Source organism: Somniosus microcephalus, chromosome 29 (assembly GCF_052327205.1).
Source record: "Somniosus microcephalus isolate GS21.2 chromosome 29, FLI_Smic_1.0, whole genome shotgun sequence".
NCBI lineage: Eukaryota > Metazoa > Chordata > Chondrichthyes > Squaliformes > Somniosidae > Somniosus > Somniosus microcephalus.
The window spans coordinates 12,554,387-12,570,993 of NC_141015.1; the positions used below are offsets into that span (position 1 = coordinate 12,554,387).

The 16,607-nt window shown below is 48.9% G+C and overlaps 1 protein-coding gene across 2 annotated transcripts in view; it reads right to left on the bottom strand.

Moving 5' to 3' along the window:
* LOC147098473 (paired box protein Pax-2-like) overlaps positions 1 to 16,607 on the bottom strand; it is a 473,205-nt gene that overhangs the window by 13,013 nt on the left and 443,585 nt on the right. For both annotated transcript variants that reach the window (XM_085970221.1, XM_085970220.1), the window contains exon 8: positions 13,412 to 13,524. In XM_085970221.1, the coding sequence (XP_085826347.1) occupies positions 13,412 to 13,524 (113 nt within the window). The remainder of the gene's footprint in view (positions 1 to 13,411; positions 13,525 to 16,607) is intronic.

The window sequence follows — 16,607 nt, forward strand, 5'->3', positions numbered from 1 at the left end:
TTAAACCAAAAGGTGCAAATAAGTGGAGCTTGGTAAGTCTGGCACATAGGAGGGTGGACCAAAAGATTACATAATCTGCAAAGACTTTCACTGGCCCAGGTACTCCAGTTCCATCAGCTTCTAGGACCTGTTGCCAATGTTTGTTTCATGCAGGGAGGTTTTAAGCCTCCTAGGATCTTTGCACAGGGATTGATTGACACGCTAGTGAGAGTTCTGGGGCGGAAAGGGAGGCTGTGACTCAGCACCAAGACTGTGATTTAAATATTTACAGACCTTTCTTCTATTCTCTGACCCTGAAATGCTTTTCTTGAACCTGAACCGCGGGTTAAGTAGAAGGGAACCAGATACGCTCCACAGCACCTGCACAGCTCTCAATGTTTATCGATGACTTGGGAAAGTGTGTGTTAGATAATGAGCTCTGGGGTGATATGTGACTGGAAGGAACTATCCTATCTCATTCTAGATAGTAATCAAACATGTTCAATTTGCTCCTTAACATTGGATTTTCCCCAACTGTTTTCCTTCTGTTAATGCCAGCCAGCTGTCTGTCTCTCTCATCTCTTTCTATCTCTGAGTTGCTTTCCTTATCTTTACACGAGTTAGCTCTCTATCTCTGCCTCTCTTTGTGAGATACTTTCCTTTACATTAGTCAACATCTCTCTCTCTATCTATCCCTTTCACTATCTCTTTCTATCCCTTTAGCTATCGCTTTCTCTCTTTCTCTCTATCTTTTTTGCTGTCTCTGTATTCCTTTCGCTATCTCTTTCTCTCTCTCTATCTCTCTCCCCTTCTCTATCTCTTTCTCTTGCTTCCTCTCTCTCAAGTTTCTCATCTTATCTACCTCTAGTTCTAGGACATGAAAAAGTAGAGATTACAAATATTGTAACATTGTTAGGCTTAAAAAATGTACAAAATATCGTGAAATTTCAAATCAGGTCATCATAGCTTCAGAGACCACGCAGTGGATTCTGTAGCCTCTCAGACACCTCACTCAGCTAGAATGAATAGCAGCCAGGCCAATTACAGTCTGCCAGGGTTTCTACTAACAGAATCTCAGTTCATCTTACGCATTGGACGGTATGAGCCCCGAAATATCTGGGGGTCCACCGTAACTGCAAGTGGGGTGGATCAGTACCTCCACACACCCTAGTCCCAGGTGAGAGGTCCCAAATCCTGGAGATGGGGGTCATTTGTGTGACCGGAGGGAGCTTCCCCCCCCCCCCCGCTGCAAAGGGGCATCGGTGGCGGCCGCCCTTACCTGCCCTTGTAATGGGGTGCCACCCATAGCTGCTCCACCTGAGCTGCCCCAGGCCCTTCCAGGCTCAACATAGAATTTACCTTTTTGGATTCTTCTGCTCCAAAAGGAGTCATTCTGTCTCCAGGAATCAATTACCTTAGTCTAGGCAAGGATTGGGACCTTGGGTCTCGCTAACTTGAACCTAATGTCCCTTGATTTGGGTAATTGTGGTACGGGCCTATCGGGAGAAAGTGAGCACTCCATATCAGCAAATAGAAACTCTACCCAGGTGGATTTTTCGCTGGGTTAGTTTGGAGACTCTTTGGCACCGTGTTGAGTTTCCACACACACCAGACACCCGGCTGACCAAAAAAAAAATCAGTTGGAGCCTATTCTCCCAAGGAGTTGGAAATACGTCACCAGGGACCGACCCTGGCAGTATCGGTGAACGCAAGGGGCAATTAGGTACTTTTCTGGAGCGAGCGAGACATGGTGAGAAGGTGCGTAGATGAGGCTGATCTCTGAAAACGAGGCAGCATTCTGGGTTTAATGAACTTTTCCTCTTAAAAATTCCCATGCACATTCATATCTATGATCTGTATTTATTCATAAAGCTTCAGTCCCATTATTATAGAATCATCGAAATTTACGGCACAGAAGGAGGCCATTCGGCCCATTGTGTCGGTGCCAGCCGAAAAAGAGCTATCCAGCCTAATCCCACTTTCCAGCTCTTGGTCTGTAGCCCTGTAGGTTACGGCACTTCAAGTGCATATCCAAGCACTTAATAAATCTGATGAGGGATTCTGCCTCTCCCACCCTTTCAGGCAGTGAGTTCCAGACCCCCACCACCCTCTGGGTGAAAAAAGTTCTCCTCAACTCCCCTCTAATCCTTCAACCAATTACTTTCAATCAATGCCCCCTGGTTATTGACCTCTCGGCTAAGGGAAATAGGTCCTTCCTATCTACTCTATCTAGGCCCCTCATAATTTTATACACTTCAATTAAATCTCCCCTCAGCTTCCTCTGTTCCAAAGAAAACAACCCAAGCCTATCCAATCTTTCCTCATAACTAAAATTCCCCAGCCCAGGCAACATCCTCGTAAATCTCCTCTGTACCCTCTCTAGTGCAATCACATCCTTCCTGTAATGTGGTGACCAGAACTGCACGCAGTACTCTAGCTGTGGCCTAATTAGTGTTTTACTGTATACAGTTCAAGCATAACCTCTCTGCTCTTATATTCTATGCCTCGATTTATAAAGGAAAGTATCCCGTACGCCTTCTTAACCACCTTATCTACCTGTCCTGCTACCTTCAGGGATATTAGTGAAGTTTTCATCCATTTCTTTTAAATGAGTTGATTGTTACAGATTTAACTGCTTCAGATGAGAATCCATTGTGTGTATTGACTACAATGTGGGGCCAAAGGTTCTCTAAAATCTTGCAGATTTAATGTTCATCTCCTGCATTCCTATAATCATTGCTTAAGTTAAATAACATGCTTACATCTATAGTATTCACATCTATCAGTGTTTTAATGTCTTGGATCATGTTCCTTTTCAAAGAAACCTAGCTCAATATTATGAGCATATCTTTATAATGTAAGATAGAGGGAGCTTTGCTCTACGTCTAACCTGGGAATGCCTGGGTGAGACACTTATATTATAATTGTATTTTTATGCTGTATTTTGGGTAAGTTGCCATTCGTATCTTATCCCCTTTTCTTCTCTTGTCTGGTCTGATGGGAACAGTTGTGAAAGTGGGTGCTCTCAGCTCTCTGGCGAGACTCCCAAAGACAGCTGGTGTAACTCTGCCCTCCAGGTCCCCTCCGATGCTCAACTGACGTTATAGTGACGAGAAGGGTTGTCTCAGTTCCCAATGGATTGATAGTCTGATTTAACTCTTTTGAGTTTAAGGGTTCCCACAAAGCAAAGAATTTCACTCTAGACAGTGAGGTCTCGATTCGGTTTGGAGGGGGCGGGAAGGGTGAGAGGGATCCCGGTAGCAGGCGATGCACCCGGCATGGTGGCGATGTGCAGGCCCAGTCGATCGTAATCACAGAATCACAGAAACCCCACAGTGCAGATAGAGGCCATTTCGGCCCATCGAGCCTGCACCGACACACATCCCACCCGATCCCCGTAACCCCTACACCAACACATATCCCACCCTATCCCTGTAACCCCACGCATTTAATCCCCCTAACACTAAGGGTCAATTTATCATAGCCAATCAACCTAACCCGCACATCTTTGGACTGTGGGAGGAAACCGGAGCACCCGGAGAAAACCCACGCAAACACGGGGAGAATGTGCAAACTCCACACAGACAGTCACCCGAGGCCGGATTCGAACCCGGGTCCCTGGCGCTGTGAGGCAACAGTGCTAACCACTATGCCTCGTTTACATAAAACTTCACAGACTCCCGCCCGACACCTGGTCAACTTCACCAGCTGGCCGGCGGACGGGAGTGGGCATTTGGCGGCAGGAAGTCACAGCTGGGGACCCATGGGATCGATCCCCGGCAGTCATTGGGAGGAGGAGATTCCCTCGCATCGCGGTGGGAGGAGGAGGACCGAGTTTCTGTGTCACAGGATTCCCCGAAGATCGGGGGGTGGTGTTGCCTTTATTTCCTGAGGATTCCGGGGCTGGGGAGGCCCAAGGACACCTTACAGAGCCTGGGGAGCAGTGGTGGGCGGGTGCGGGGGAAGCAATCCTGCTCCTCCTGGCCCAGAAGTAGTTCAAAGACTGGGAAAGTTTTTAAACTTACTTGGGCCTCCTCTGGCCAGTCGGCTCCTCTGGCATGTTTCTGCTGCTGGGCAGATCTCCCCCTGCGTGGACCTTAAAATTACACCACGGTGCCAATGAAATAATCAGGCCGTGACTTTTGAATCTTAAATAGATCCCCGTCTGCTTTTAGCGGGAGCCTCGTCCAGGGCCTGAATTGCCGCTGTTAATATTATGAAAGCTGGGAATGCGGTGGGATCTCAAATTTTAGGATTTTATTCCTGTGCCCGACTCTTTCCTGCTCGTCGATGTGGGAGGAGGGGGGGCGGGGGCGTCAGCAGCTATTTAACCAATGACAACAACAACAGCTGTCCCAAGGCACTTCCATTATAGCTGAGCCCGATCTTCTCCTCAATGTACACTTGATTGTGATCACGAGTGAAACGCTGGTTTGTTCCCCGCCCACCTCTCCTCATCCAGTGATACGTTAACCAATTGTGGAACCCAACTGAAAGCTGGGGCCCTCCTTGTTTATATGGTTCTGTACCCCACAAGACAATGCGACCTCAGAGGGGAAAGAAGTTCTTTGTCTTTTTAAGTTGTGTGAGATGTCCTATAATCACAAAGGCTGGTTTATTCTACAGCATAGGTGAGGGTTTTGCTCACAATTTGTCGATTGGAACAAGTCATTAAATTAATGTCAGACACTTTTTTTGGCATTCAGGCTTCTGGTATTTACCTGGCCTCTTCAAACGATCACAAGACAATAACGGATGAGGAAGGCCATTCAGCCCATCTTGATTCATCCATTCAGAGAGATTTTAACATTCCCGTATTGTAACATTTGATTGTTTTCCCCCCAAGGATCTACGCTTGGCCCCCTCCTATTTCTCATCTACATGCTGCTTCTCAGCGACATCATCCAAAAACACGACGCCAGGTTCCACTTGTACGCTGACGACAGCCAGCTCTACCTCACCAGCACCCCTCTTGACCCCTCCGCTGCCTCTGATCTGTCACACTGCTTGTCCGACTTCCAGTATTGAATGAACAGAAATTTCCTCCAATAAAATATTGGGTTGACCAGAGCCATTGTCAGAGTCATGGGTTCAATCCCCACTCCAGAGACTTGAGCACATAATCCAGGCTGACACTCTCCAGTGCAGTACTGAGGGAGTGCCGCACTGTCGGAGGTGCCGTCTTTCGGATGAGACGTTAAACTGAGGCCACGTCTGCCCTCTCAGCTGGATGTAAAAGATCCCACGGCATTATTCGAAGAAGAGCAGGGGAGTTCTCCCAGGTGTCCTGGCCAACAATTCTCGCTCAACCAATATCATTAAAGCTAATAATCTGGTCTCTTATTTCTTTGTTGTTTGTGGGAGCTTGCTGTGTGAAAATTGGCTGCTGTGTTTCCCTACATTACAACAGTGACTACACTTCAAAAGTAATTAATTGGATGTGCTGTGGGACAACCTGAGGTCATGAAAGGCGCTATATAAATTCAAGTTGATTCTTAATTCCTTTCTTTCCTTCTCTCTTTTATTCCCAAAGGTTTACCCTGAATCCCCACAATTCTGAGTTTAATTGATAGCTTTTCGTGTGAAACTTTGCCAGAGGCCATTTGGAAGTCCAAGAACACCACGCCATGGGGCTTTCCACAGGTCTACTTGTCAACACCTTGGGGTAGAATTTCCGCTTTGGGCGCAATCAGCAAACTGGGTGCAAACTGCGCTTGAAATTGCGCTGTTTTTCCGAAGTGAGGTCAAGGTTCAAGTTTCTGCTCAAACCTATTTGCATAATCAATGCAGCTGAAAATGTGTTTATCACAAAAAATAAGCATTTTTAATAAGAATGTCACATTCACCACCTGCGAGTAACCTGATTTTAAATCATGGAAAATTACTTTTAGAGACTATACTGAACCATTTCCGAGTTTCATTGGTGTGCAGAGGTCAGTTTCTTAGTAAATTAAATATTTTTTAGTATTTAAAAACTTTAAAAACGTGACTTTGTGCCTAAAAAAAAAAGCTCGGTTTTTAGAGCCTGCTCAAAGGGCCGCAAACAGGCGGAATTGGCGGAAACTCGCCGTGGTGATTAATTCGACCTGGTGGCATGGCCAGTTCTGTGGGCGGGGCCAGCTTCCAGTGCGATGCTTTTTAAACCAGTGCAAAAGATCACGGAAACTTGATTTAAGCTCGTCGTAACTTGCGCTTAGAATTCCTTGATCTTTTAACATAAGAACATAAGAAATAGGAGCAGGAGTAGGCACTTGGCCCTTCGAAACTGCTCCGCCATTCAATAAGATCATGGCTGATCTTCTACCTCATCTCCACTCTCCTGCACTATCTCCATATCCCTTGATTCCCTTAATATTCAAAAATCTATCGATCTCTGTCTTGAATATACTCAACGACTGAGCCTCCACAGCCCTCTGGGGCAGAGAATTCCAAAGATTCACCACCCTCTGAGTGAAGAAATTTCTCCTCATCTCAGTCCTAAATGGCCGACCCCTTATTCTGAGACTGTGACCCCTGGTTCTAGACTCCCCAGCTAGGGGAAACATCCTCTCTGCATCTACCCTGTCAAGCCCTGTAAGAATTTTGAATGTTTCAATGAGATCACCTCTCATTCTTCTAAACTCTAGAGAATATAGGCCTAGTCTACTCAATCTCTCCTCAAAGGACAATCCCCCCATCCCAGGAATCAGTCTGGTGAACCTTCATTGCACTCCCTCTATGGCAAGTATATCCTTCCTTAGGTAAGGAGGCCAAAAATGTACACAATACTCCAGGTGTGTCTCACCAGGGCCCTATATAATTGCAGTAAGACGTCTTTACTCTTATACTCAAATCCTCTTGTAATAAAGGCCAACATACCATTTGCTTTCCTAATTGCTTGCTGTACCTGCATGTTAACTTTCAGTGATTCGTGTACAAGGACACCCAGGTCCTTCTGAACACCAACATTTCCCAATCTCTCATCTATTTTTCCTACCAAAGTGGATAACTTCACATTTTTCCACATTATATTCCATTTGCCATGTTCTTGTCCAGTCACTTAGCCTGTCTATATCCCCTTGAAGCCTCCTTGCATCCTCCTCACAACTTACATTCCCATCCAGCTTTGTATCATCAGCAAACTTGGATATATTACATTTGGTCCCCTCATCCAAATCATTGATGTAGATTGTGAATAGCTGAGGCCCAAGCACTGATCCTTGCGGTGCCCCATGCTGGTTTGGCCGATTTCAGGCAACGAATTATAAGGGGTTCTGTTGTTAACATTCCCTATTCAACATAAGTTATGAGAATAACATTTCCAACTTTAAAGGGATCCTGATGTGGGATAGTCTCTGGAAAAGGCATCACCTTGCTGAAAAACACTTTGGCAAACTTTTTAGACCTTAGTCATACTGGAGTTCTCTTCATTAAGACAAAGAAGGGTAGGAAGAGATCGGAGAGAGATGGTCACATTTCAAAGGGTATTGATGAGGTAAATCGGGAAACTCTTTCCCATTGGTTGGCGAGTCGGAAACTAAAGGGCATAAATTGAAGATCATCACCAAAGGAAGAATAGGGAGGTTAGGAGAATGTTTTTAGAGTTGTTAGGACAACTCTAAACAGTGGCAGAAGCAGAATTCACTGTTGATTTTAAAAGGCAAGTGGATAATAAACATTTAATGGGTATGAGGATAGGGCAGGGAAATGGTATGAAGTGTGTGGTAAACCACTGTTTGTATTCCACTGTGTACATGCCTGGACATGCCTCGGCTGACTCCTCCCACAAGTCCTAGTATAAAGGTGACTGCTCCCCAGCCCTTTGTATTTCTGGACCGGTCGACCACTCGAGGCAGACCTTCATTCTTTTGTTAATAAAAGCCTTTAGTTACTCTCTTAACTCTCAGTCTTTTATGAGTAATTGATAGCGCATCAATTTTATTAACAAAATTTTTATAATGGAGAAGATCCTCACACCAGCATGCCTGGACTTAGATCATCGGGAGGCGGACTCATCCACCAAGTTTACTCACTGGCTTAAGTGTTTCGAAAAATTCCTGACCGCCTCCGCAGCAATCAAATCGGACGAGGACAAACTGGATGTCCTGACCTCCAAAGTGAACCACCGAGTGTACTCGGTCATCCAAGACGCGACCTCGTACGCAGACGCTATCAAGCTCCTCAAGGACCAGTACACGCGCCCAGTGAACGAAGTGTACGCCAGGCACCTTCTGGGGAGTCGTAAACAACAACCTGGGGAATCGACCGTGGAATACCTTCAGGCACTGTCTGTGCTTGGCCGGGCCTGTGGTTGTAAGGATGTAAAGGCCGCCGTGTACACAGGGGAACTTATCCGGGACGCTTTTGTAGCGGGCCACAGATCCAATTACACCCGACAGCGACTGTTGGAGCAGAGTGACCGCGACCTCAACAAGGCCTCTGAACTCGCACTATCATTGGATGCAGCCTACCGGGGCATGGATGCCTACTCCTCTGCACCGTGGATGCCGCGGGGAATGACAGCCTGGGACACGGTAGGACCGCCTCATAGTGCCGTGCCACCCCAGCCACACCCCAGCAATGGCCCAACTACCGCAGCAGTGTCCCAAGGCCAGACAGCAGTGCCCAAGGCCAGAAATGCTACTTCTGTGGCCAGGCAAAACACCCCAGAGTGCGCTGCCCGGCGAAAAACGCGATCTGCTCGGGCTGCGGGAAGAAGGGACACTACGCTAACGTCTGCAGGGCCAAAGCCACCCCGAACCCCAGCAGCACCGCATGTGGGCCATGCGGGCCGCCATCTTGGGCCTCCCCGGCCATGTGCGAACCACCGGTACAGCAGCCATTTTGGACGCCTCCAGCCACATGGGGCTCATGGACGCCGCCATCTTGGACGACAGCCGGAACGCAGCAGGCCCCCAACACCGCCTCATCTGATACCCGCAGCGACACACCGACCCCTACGCTGGCATCCGTTACACTGGACCAAGCGAGACCGCACCAGCTGGCCAGTTCCACAATGGACATTAAGGTAAATGGCCACGATACAATCTGCCTTTTTGACTCTGGGAGCACGGAGAGCTTCATCCACCCCGACACGGTGCGGCGTTGCTCTCTCCCAGTCCTGCCTGCGCACCAGCGGATTTCTATGGTCTCCGAGTCCCAGTCAGCGGACATCGGCGGCTACTGCGTAGTGACACTCGTAGTAGACGGGACCGTGTACGATCATTTTAAACTTCTGGTCCTGCCCGACCTCTGCGCTGCCGTCCTGCTGGGGTTAGATTTTCAGTGCCACCTTAAAAGTGTTACGATGGCGTACGGTGGACCCCTAACCCCACTCACAGTCCGCAGCCAGCAGCTCCCAAATTGCCCGCCGCGCACCAGGTGCAACCTCTCCACACTCAGAGTCACCCCCTCCCCACTGTTTGCTAACCTCACCCCCGACTGTAAGCCCATCGCCACAAAGAGCAGGCGATACAGTGCCGGGGACAGGGTTTTCATTAAAACCGAAGTGGAGCGGCTCCTGAAGGAAGGGATTATTGAGGGCAGCACCAGCCCCTGGCGAGCCCAGGTTGTGGTCGTTAAGACCGGCGAGAAGCAGCGCCTGGTCATCGACTACAGCCAGACAATAAATCGCTACACCCTGCTGGACGCCTACCCACTCCCCCGCATAGCTGATATGGTCAACCAGATCGCGCAGTACCGCGTCTTCTCGACCATTGACCTGAAATCAGCGTACCACCAGCTCCCTATCCGCCCTGAGGACCGCCAGTATACTGCCTTTGAGGCAAACGGCCGCCTCTACCACTTCCTTAGGGTTCCCTTTGGCGTCACCAACGGGGTCTCCGTCTTCCAAAGGGAGATGGACCGGATGATAGATCAAAATGCGTCGCAGGCCACTTTCCCATATCTGGACAATGTGACCATCTGCGGCCGTGACTTGCAGGACCATGACGCAAACCTCGAAAAATTCCTCCGCACCGCCCAACTCCTGAACCTGACATATAACAAGGAGAAGTGCATATTCCGCACAAACCGCCTCGCCATCCTTGGCTGTGTTGTGGAACACGGAGTCATCGGCCCCGACCCCGACCGGATGCGTCCCCTTGTGGAACTCCCACTGCCCCACTGCCTCAAGGCCCTGAAGAGGTGCCTAGGGTTTTTCTCCTATTATGCCCAGTGGGTCCCCTACTATGCAGGCAAGGCCCATCCGCTGATCAAGTCCACCTCTTTTCCCTTGATGGCAGAGGCCCGCTTAGCCTTCCACCGTATCAAGGAAGACATTGCCAAAGCCACCATGCACGCAGTGGACGAATCCATCCCCTTCCAGGTGGAAAGCGACGCGTCCGACTTTGCCCTGGCCGCTACCCTCAATCAGGCAGGGAGACCCGTGGCCTTCTTTTCACGAACCCTCCAAGGCCCGGAGACCAGACACTCCGCTGTTGAGAAGGAGGCCCAGGCGATTGTGGAGGCTGTGCGTCATTGGAGGCACTACCTGGCCGGAAAACGATTTACCCTGCTCACTGACCAACGTTCAGTTGCTTTCATGTTTAACAACAAGCAGAGGGGCAAAATCAAAAATGACAAGATCTTGAGGTGGAGAATCGAACTTTCCACCTACAATTACGAGATCTTGTACCGGCCCGGGAAGCTCAATGAACCCCTGGATGCGCTATCGCGTGGCACCTGCGCCAGCACGCAGATCGATAGACTGCGGGCCCTCCACAATGACCTCTGCCACCCGGGGGTCACCAGGTTCTTCCACTTCATCAAGGCCCGCAACCTGCCTTACTCTATTGAGGAGGTCAGGACCATGACCAGGAACTGCCAAGTCTGCGCTGAGTGCAAACCGCACTTTTATAGACCAGACAGGGCCCACTTGATAAAAGCCACTCGCCCCTGAGCGTTGATTTTAAAGGGCCTCTCCCCTCCTCCGACCGCAATGTGTACTTCCTCAATATTATTGATGAGTACTCCCGTTTCCCGTTCGCCATCCCCTGCCCGGACATGACCAGTGCCACGGTAATTAAATGTCTGAACGACCTCTTCACCCTGTTCGGTTTCCCCAGCTATATCCATAGCGACCGGGGCTCATCGTTTATGAGCGACGAACTCCGTCAGTACCTGCTAACTAGGGGTATTGCCACAAGCAGGACCACCAGTTACAACCCCCGGGGGAACGGACAGCTGGAAAGAGAAAATGCGACAGTTTGGAAGGCCGCCCTGCTAGCCTTAAAGTCTAGGGGCCTTCCAACCTCCCGCTGGCAGGATGTGCTCCCTGATGCGCTCCACTCTATTCGGTCACTGCTCTGCACTGCCACTAACGCCACCCCTCATGAGAAAATGTTTGTCTTCCCAAGGAAGTCCACATCGGGGACATCGCTACCGCCATGGCTGACGTCCCCAGGGCCGGTCCTACTGAGAAGGCACGTGAGGACCCATAAAACGGACCCCCTGGTCGAGAGGGTCGACCTCCTCCATGCCAACCCCCAGTATGCTTACATTGCATACCCGGACGGGCGGGAGGACACAGTCTCCATAAGAGACCTTGCACCCTCGGGGGCCGCAGTAACCCACTACTCACTACCACCCCCCCCCACGATCTGATATCCAGCCCCAGCAGACGGCAGGCCTGGGCCCCGCGACCCGCTCGACATCTACGAGGACGACACGCCTGTGCCACAGCCCACGCAGGACTCGACGCCGGAAGCTCCACTACCCCTGCCGTCGCCACGCCGATCACAGCGGCAGACAAGACCTCCGGAGAGACTCCAATACACTAACTTTTAATACACTTTACCCCGCTGGACTCAATTTTAAACAAGGGGTGAATGTGGTAAACCACTGTTTGTATTCCACTGTGTACATGCCTGGACATGCCTCGGCTGACTCCTCCCACAAGTCCTAGTATAAAGGTGACTGCTCCCCAGCCCTTTGTATTTCTGGACCGGTCGACCACTCGAGGCAGACCTTCATTCTTTTGTTAATAAAAGCCTTTAGTTACTCTCTTAACTCTCAGTCTTTTATGAGTAATTGATAGCGCATCAAAGTGGATATCTCTTTCAGAGAGCCAGTATAGCTAGGATGGGCTGTATGGCCGCCTTCTATGCTGTAAAATTGTATGGTTCTACGATTCCACACAACAAGCTGATGTGAATCATGTCAAATGCATCATCATCACTCACTTATGCCGAAAACAAGGCACTGCTCTTATTCTGTATCCAAAAAAAGGATTGCTAAACACTTTTTTCATGAAAGTGGTTCCTCTTTGCTCAGAGAGTCGGGATAAAAGGGTAATTTTCCGATTGGTAGACTGTAACTAGTGGGGTACCGCAAGGATCAGTGCTTGGGCCCAAGCTATTCACAATCTATATCAATGACTTAGATAAAGGGACCGAGTGTAATGTATCCACGTTTTCTGACAATACAAAGCTAGATGGGAAAGTAAGCAGTGAAGAGGACACAAAGAACCTGCAAAGGGATATAGATAGATAGACAGGTTAAGTGAGTAGACAATAATGTGGCAGATGGAGTATAATGTGGGGGTTTTGAAGTTATTCACTTTGGTAGGAAGAATAGAAAAGCAGAATAATTTTAAATGGTGAGAAACTATTAAATGTTGGTGTTCAGAGAGATTTAGGTGTCCTCGGACAGGAAACACAGAGAGTTAGCATGCAGGTACAGCAAGCAATTAGGAAGGCAAATGGCATGTTGGCCTTCATTGCTAGAGGGTTGGAGTATAAGAGTAAGGACGTCTTCTTACAATTGTACAGGGCCTTGGTGAGACCATACCTGGAGTACTGGGCACAGTTTTGATCTCCTTATCTAAGGAAGGATATACTTGCCTTGGAGGTGGCGCAATGAAGGTTCACTAGCTCGATTCCTGGGGTGAGAGGGCTGTCCTATGAGGAGAGATTGACTAGATTGGGCCGATACTCTCTGGAGTTTAGAAGAATGAGAGGTGATCTCATTGAAACATAAGATTCTGAGGGGGATTGACAGGGTAGATGCTGAGAGGTTGTTTCCCCTGGCTGGAGAGTCTAGAACTAGGGGGGCATAGTCTCAGGATAAGGGGTCGGCCATTTAAGACTGAGAAGAGAAGGAATTTCTTCATTCAGAGAGTTGTTAATCTTTGGAATTCTCTGTCCCAGAGTGCTGTGAATGCTGAGTCTTTGAGTATATTCAAGGCTGAGATAGATTTTTGGACTCTAGGGGAATCAAGGGATCCGGTGATTGGGTGGGAGAGTGGAGTTAAGGTCGAAGATCAGCCATCATCTTATTGAATGGTGGAGCAGGCTCGAGCAGCCGTATGGCCTACTGCTAATTCTTATGTTCTAATAGTCACAGAGAAAGATTTCCCAGACTGTTACTTTCATCACCACCCCCCGCCCCCACCACCCCACCTCTGCCCCCCCCACCACCCCGCCCCCTTCACATTGAAGGCATCTCATTAAACCTTTGAATTACCTGGTACCATGCCAGCCAGTGTGGAGGTGGAGTAGCTGCCCTGTCCAGTCGGTGGAACATGTGGAGGATAGCCAGGTAAAGTTGTACTTGCCATATCACGGCCTGAAAAAGCAAACACAGCCTTAAGTATAAATTGGATGCACTGTGGCCTTTTAGAGAACAGCTAAATGTTATTTATTGTGAGTCTCTGTGAGTGAGTGAGTGTGTGAATGAGTTAGTGAGTGTCTGTGTAAGTGTGTGCCTGAGTGAGTGAGTGCGTGTTTATGAGTGAGTGAGAGTGTGTGAGTGTGAGTAAGTGTGTGTCTGAGTGAATGAGTGAGTGTGTAAGTGTGAGTGTGTGCCTGAGTGAGTAAATGTGTGGGTGTGTGTGTATGAGTAGGTGTCCACACCCCATTTGTGGATGTGTTGTGTCAGCCATGTTTGCAGTCTGACCCGAGTTCCTCTTGTTGCTCAACAGACAGCCTCAGGTAATCACCCTGATGAGCCTGTTTAATCTATGGTTCTAAACACAGCACGATAGAAGAAACGATTAAGACACCAGGAGGAAAAGCCATTAACTGACCAGTAATTAGACTGCTGATTAATAAATTGCAAATATTTTATTATCTTGCACTCTCCACAAAACATATAGGAGATGAAATGCGGAGCCGCAGCCCGGGTAGAATGCCCCTTCTGTCATGGGCAATTCAACGAGCAAGGCCTGAGCAAACACACAACACACACGTGTGCACACACAAACGCCGAAACCCGTGCACGCACATACACACGCACATGGATATACACAGATGCACATGCACACACACAAACACGCAGACACATGCATGTGTACACACACCCACACACACCCATGTTAATCAGCAAACCAAAACAGTAGGTACAAGTTAAGACTAGGTAATCCCAGCTATCTTTTCATAAAATTTGAAAAATCTCATTAGCCCTGAAAAGTGTGATATTTGTGTAAAACACTTTCATATAAAATTACTTTTAATTAACCAAGTAAAAATAAAGAGATCTGCACTTCTGTTAAAACAGCGCACAGCAGAATTTCATACCGATGTGTTAAATGTCCGTGTATTAGTATCGCAGAAGGTCATTCTAAAGGCACTGTGATGCCTGCCGAAAGTTCTGAATGAGCAAGAGCAGCTTGTGGTGGTCTGCTCACTCCCCAAATCACACACACGAGAGGAGGACCATGCTTTACCCAACAGGGCGGCTGGAGACATCTTAACAAAGCTGTGAGTTATTTCTTGTACAGAATGGCAAGGAAAACAGGCAGATGGAATGCGGCAACGGAAAAAGAGAAACGGATTGAGCGAAGCAGCCAGCTGTTGTTGCAATGAAAGGAGACAGGATGGAAGTTATTCAGTCAGAAATGTACAAAAAAAAACCTCGAGATGCTTTGCAAATGGAGGTAATTAAGAGATGTTGAGAGCAGGTGACCATGAGATTGGTTGGAAAGATGGCTTTTGAGCGAAAAAATGGAGAGCGGTGGAAAGGTTTAGGGAGGGGAGAAGGGACAAGACAGTTGAAGGCTTTGGCACCGGTGGTAGAGTAGGGTTCACACAAGGCCAGAGTCAGAGGATGAGTGTGTGCAGTGTGCGGGGTTAGAGGGAGGGGGACGAGATGGGCTGGAAGGATTTAGTGCAATAGGGTGGGATGAAGGTATGGAGAAATTTGTAAATGAGGATGAGGATTTTAACAGGGAGCCTATTTAGAATATGCAAATTGGGGCTTTACGCTGTATTTTTCCTTTAGGCAGCAAATTGCTCTGAGACACCTCTCTGTACTTGTGTTCAAATTCCTCCATGGCCCCGGCCCTCTCTGTAACCTCCTCCAGCCCTACAACCTTTCGAGATCTCTGCGCTCCTCCAATTCTGGCCTCTTGAGCATCCCCGATTTCCTTCGCTCCACCATTGGTGGCCGTGCCTTCAGCTGTCTAGGCCCTAAGTTCAGGAATTCCCTCCCTAAATCTCTCCGCCTCTCCTCCTAATATAGAGTCATAGGGGGAAAAATTCAGTTGGTAGCGCCTCCCATTAGCGCCTTAAGTGGACGCTAAGTGGGGCGCAAAGCAACTAGCGCTCGGGCGCGGCGATATCTGCGCCTCTCGCGAAATTGACCGGACATTTTGCGGCGGCGCTAAACACCACCGCCACGATTTCCTGCAGCGGCAGATTGTGACATCAGTCGAGTGCGCAACGCCCCGTTAGCGCCCCGGACCGGATATTGAGCGGCGCCCCCTGCCTTACCGCCTGCCGCTAACAACGACAGGTTGAGGGGAGCGTTTTGCTGTCAGAAAGGGACTAGGGGAGCGCTATTTAAAGGCGACCGCTTCCTGCCTTTTTTTGTCAGTGACATTTTTGCACCACGCATTCTGAGAGAGAGAGAGAGAGAGAGAGACTACTGGAGAGATTCAACGCTGAGTGAAGGGGTTTTGGGTACTGAGCAGCACTTTGCAGGTTTATTTGGATTTGCCCTTCCTTGCTTCGCCAGCGCTCTGAGGTAGCGCCTCACTCCTCGGCCTTAAGACAGGTGTGAAGCGCCTGATTTAGCGCTCCAATCACCTCCAGGGGCAATAAAAGCCAGGTTTGCTGTTGGAGGCGATAATTAGCGCCAGGCGCTAATGCGCCTGGCCGATAATTGCGCCCCATATGGGGCGATACCGAATTTCTCCCCCATAGAGTCATAGTGGCATAGAAGGAGGCCATTCGGCCCATCGAGTCCATGCTGGCTCTCTGTAGAGCAATCCAGTCAGTCCCATTCCCCCGCTCTAACCCGTAGCCCTGCAAGTTTATTTCCCTCAAATGCCTATCCAGACTCCCCTTGAAAACATTGAGTGTGTCCGTTTTCACCAGTTCCGTCAGCAGCGAGTTCCTGGTTCTCACCACTCGTTGCGTAAAAAAGTTTTTCCTCACATTCCCCCCTGTATCTCTTGCCCAAAACCTTAAATCTGTGTCCCCTAGTCCTTGTACCATCAACTAGTGGGAACAGCCTTTCCCCGTCTAGCCTATTCAAACCCGTCATAATCTTGTACACCTCGATCAAATCACCCCACAACCTCCTTTGCTCTAATGAAAACAAATCCAGCTTCTCCAATCTGTCCTTGTAGCTAAGACCCCCCACCCCCAGAACCATTCTGGTTAATCTCCTCTGCACCCTCTCAAGGACCTTCACATCCTTCCTAAAGT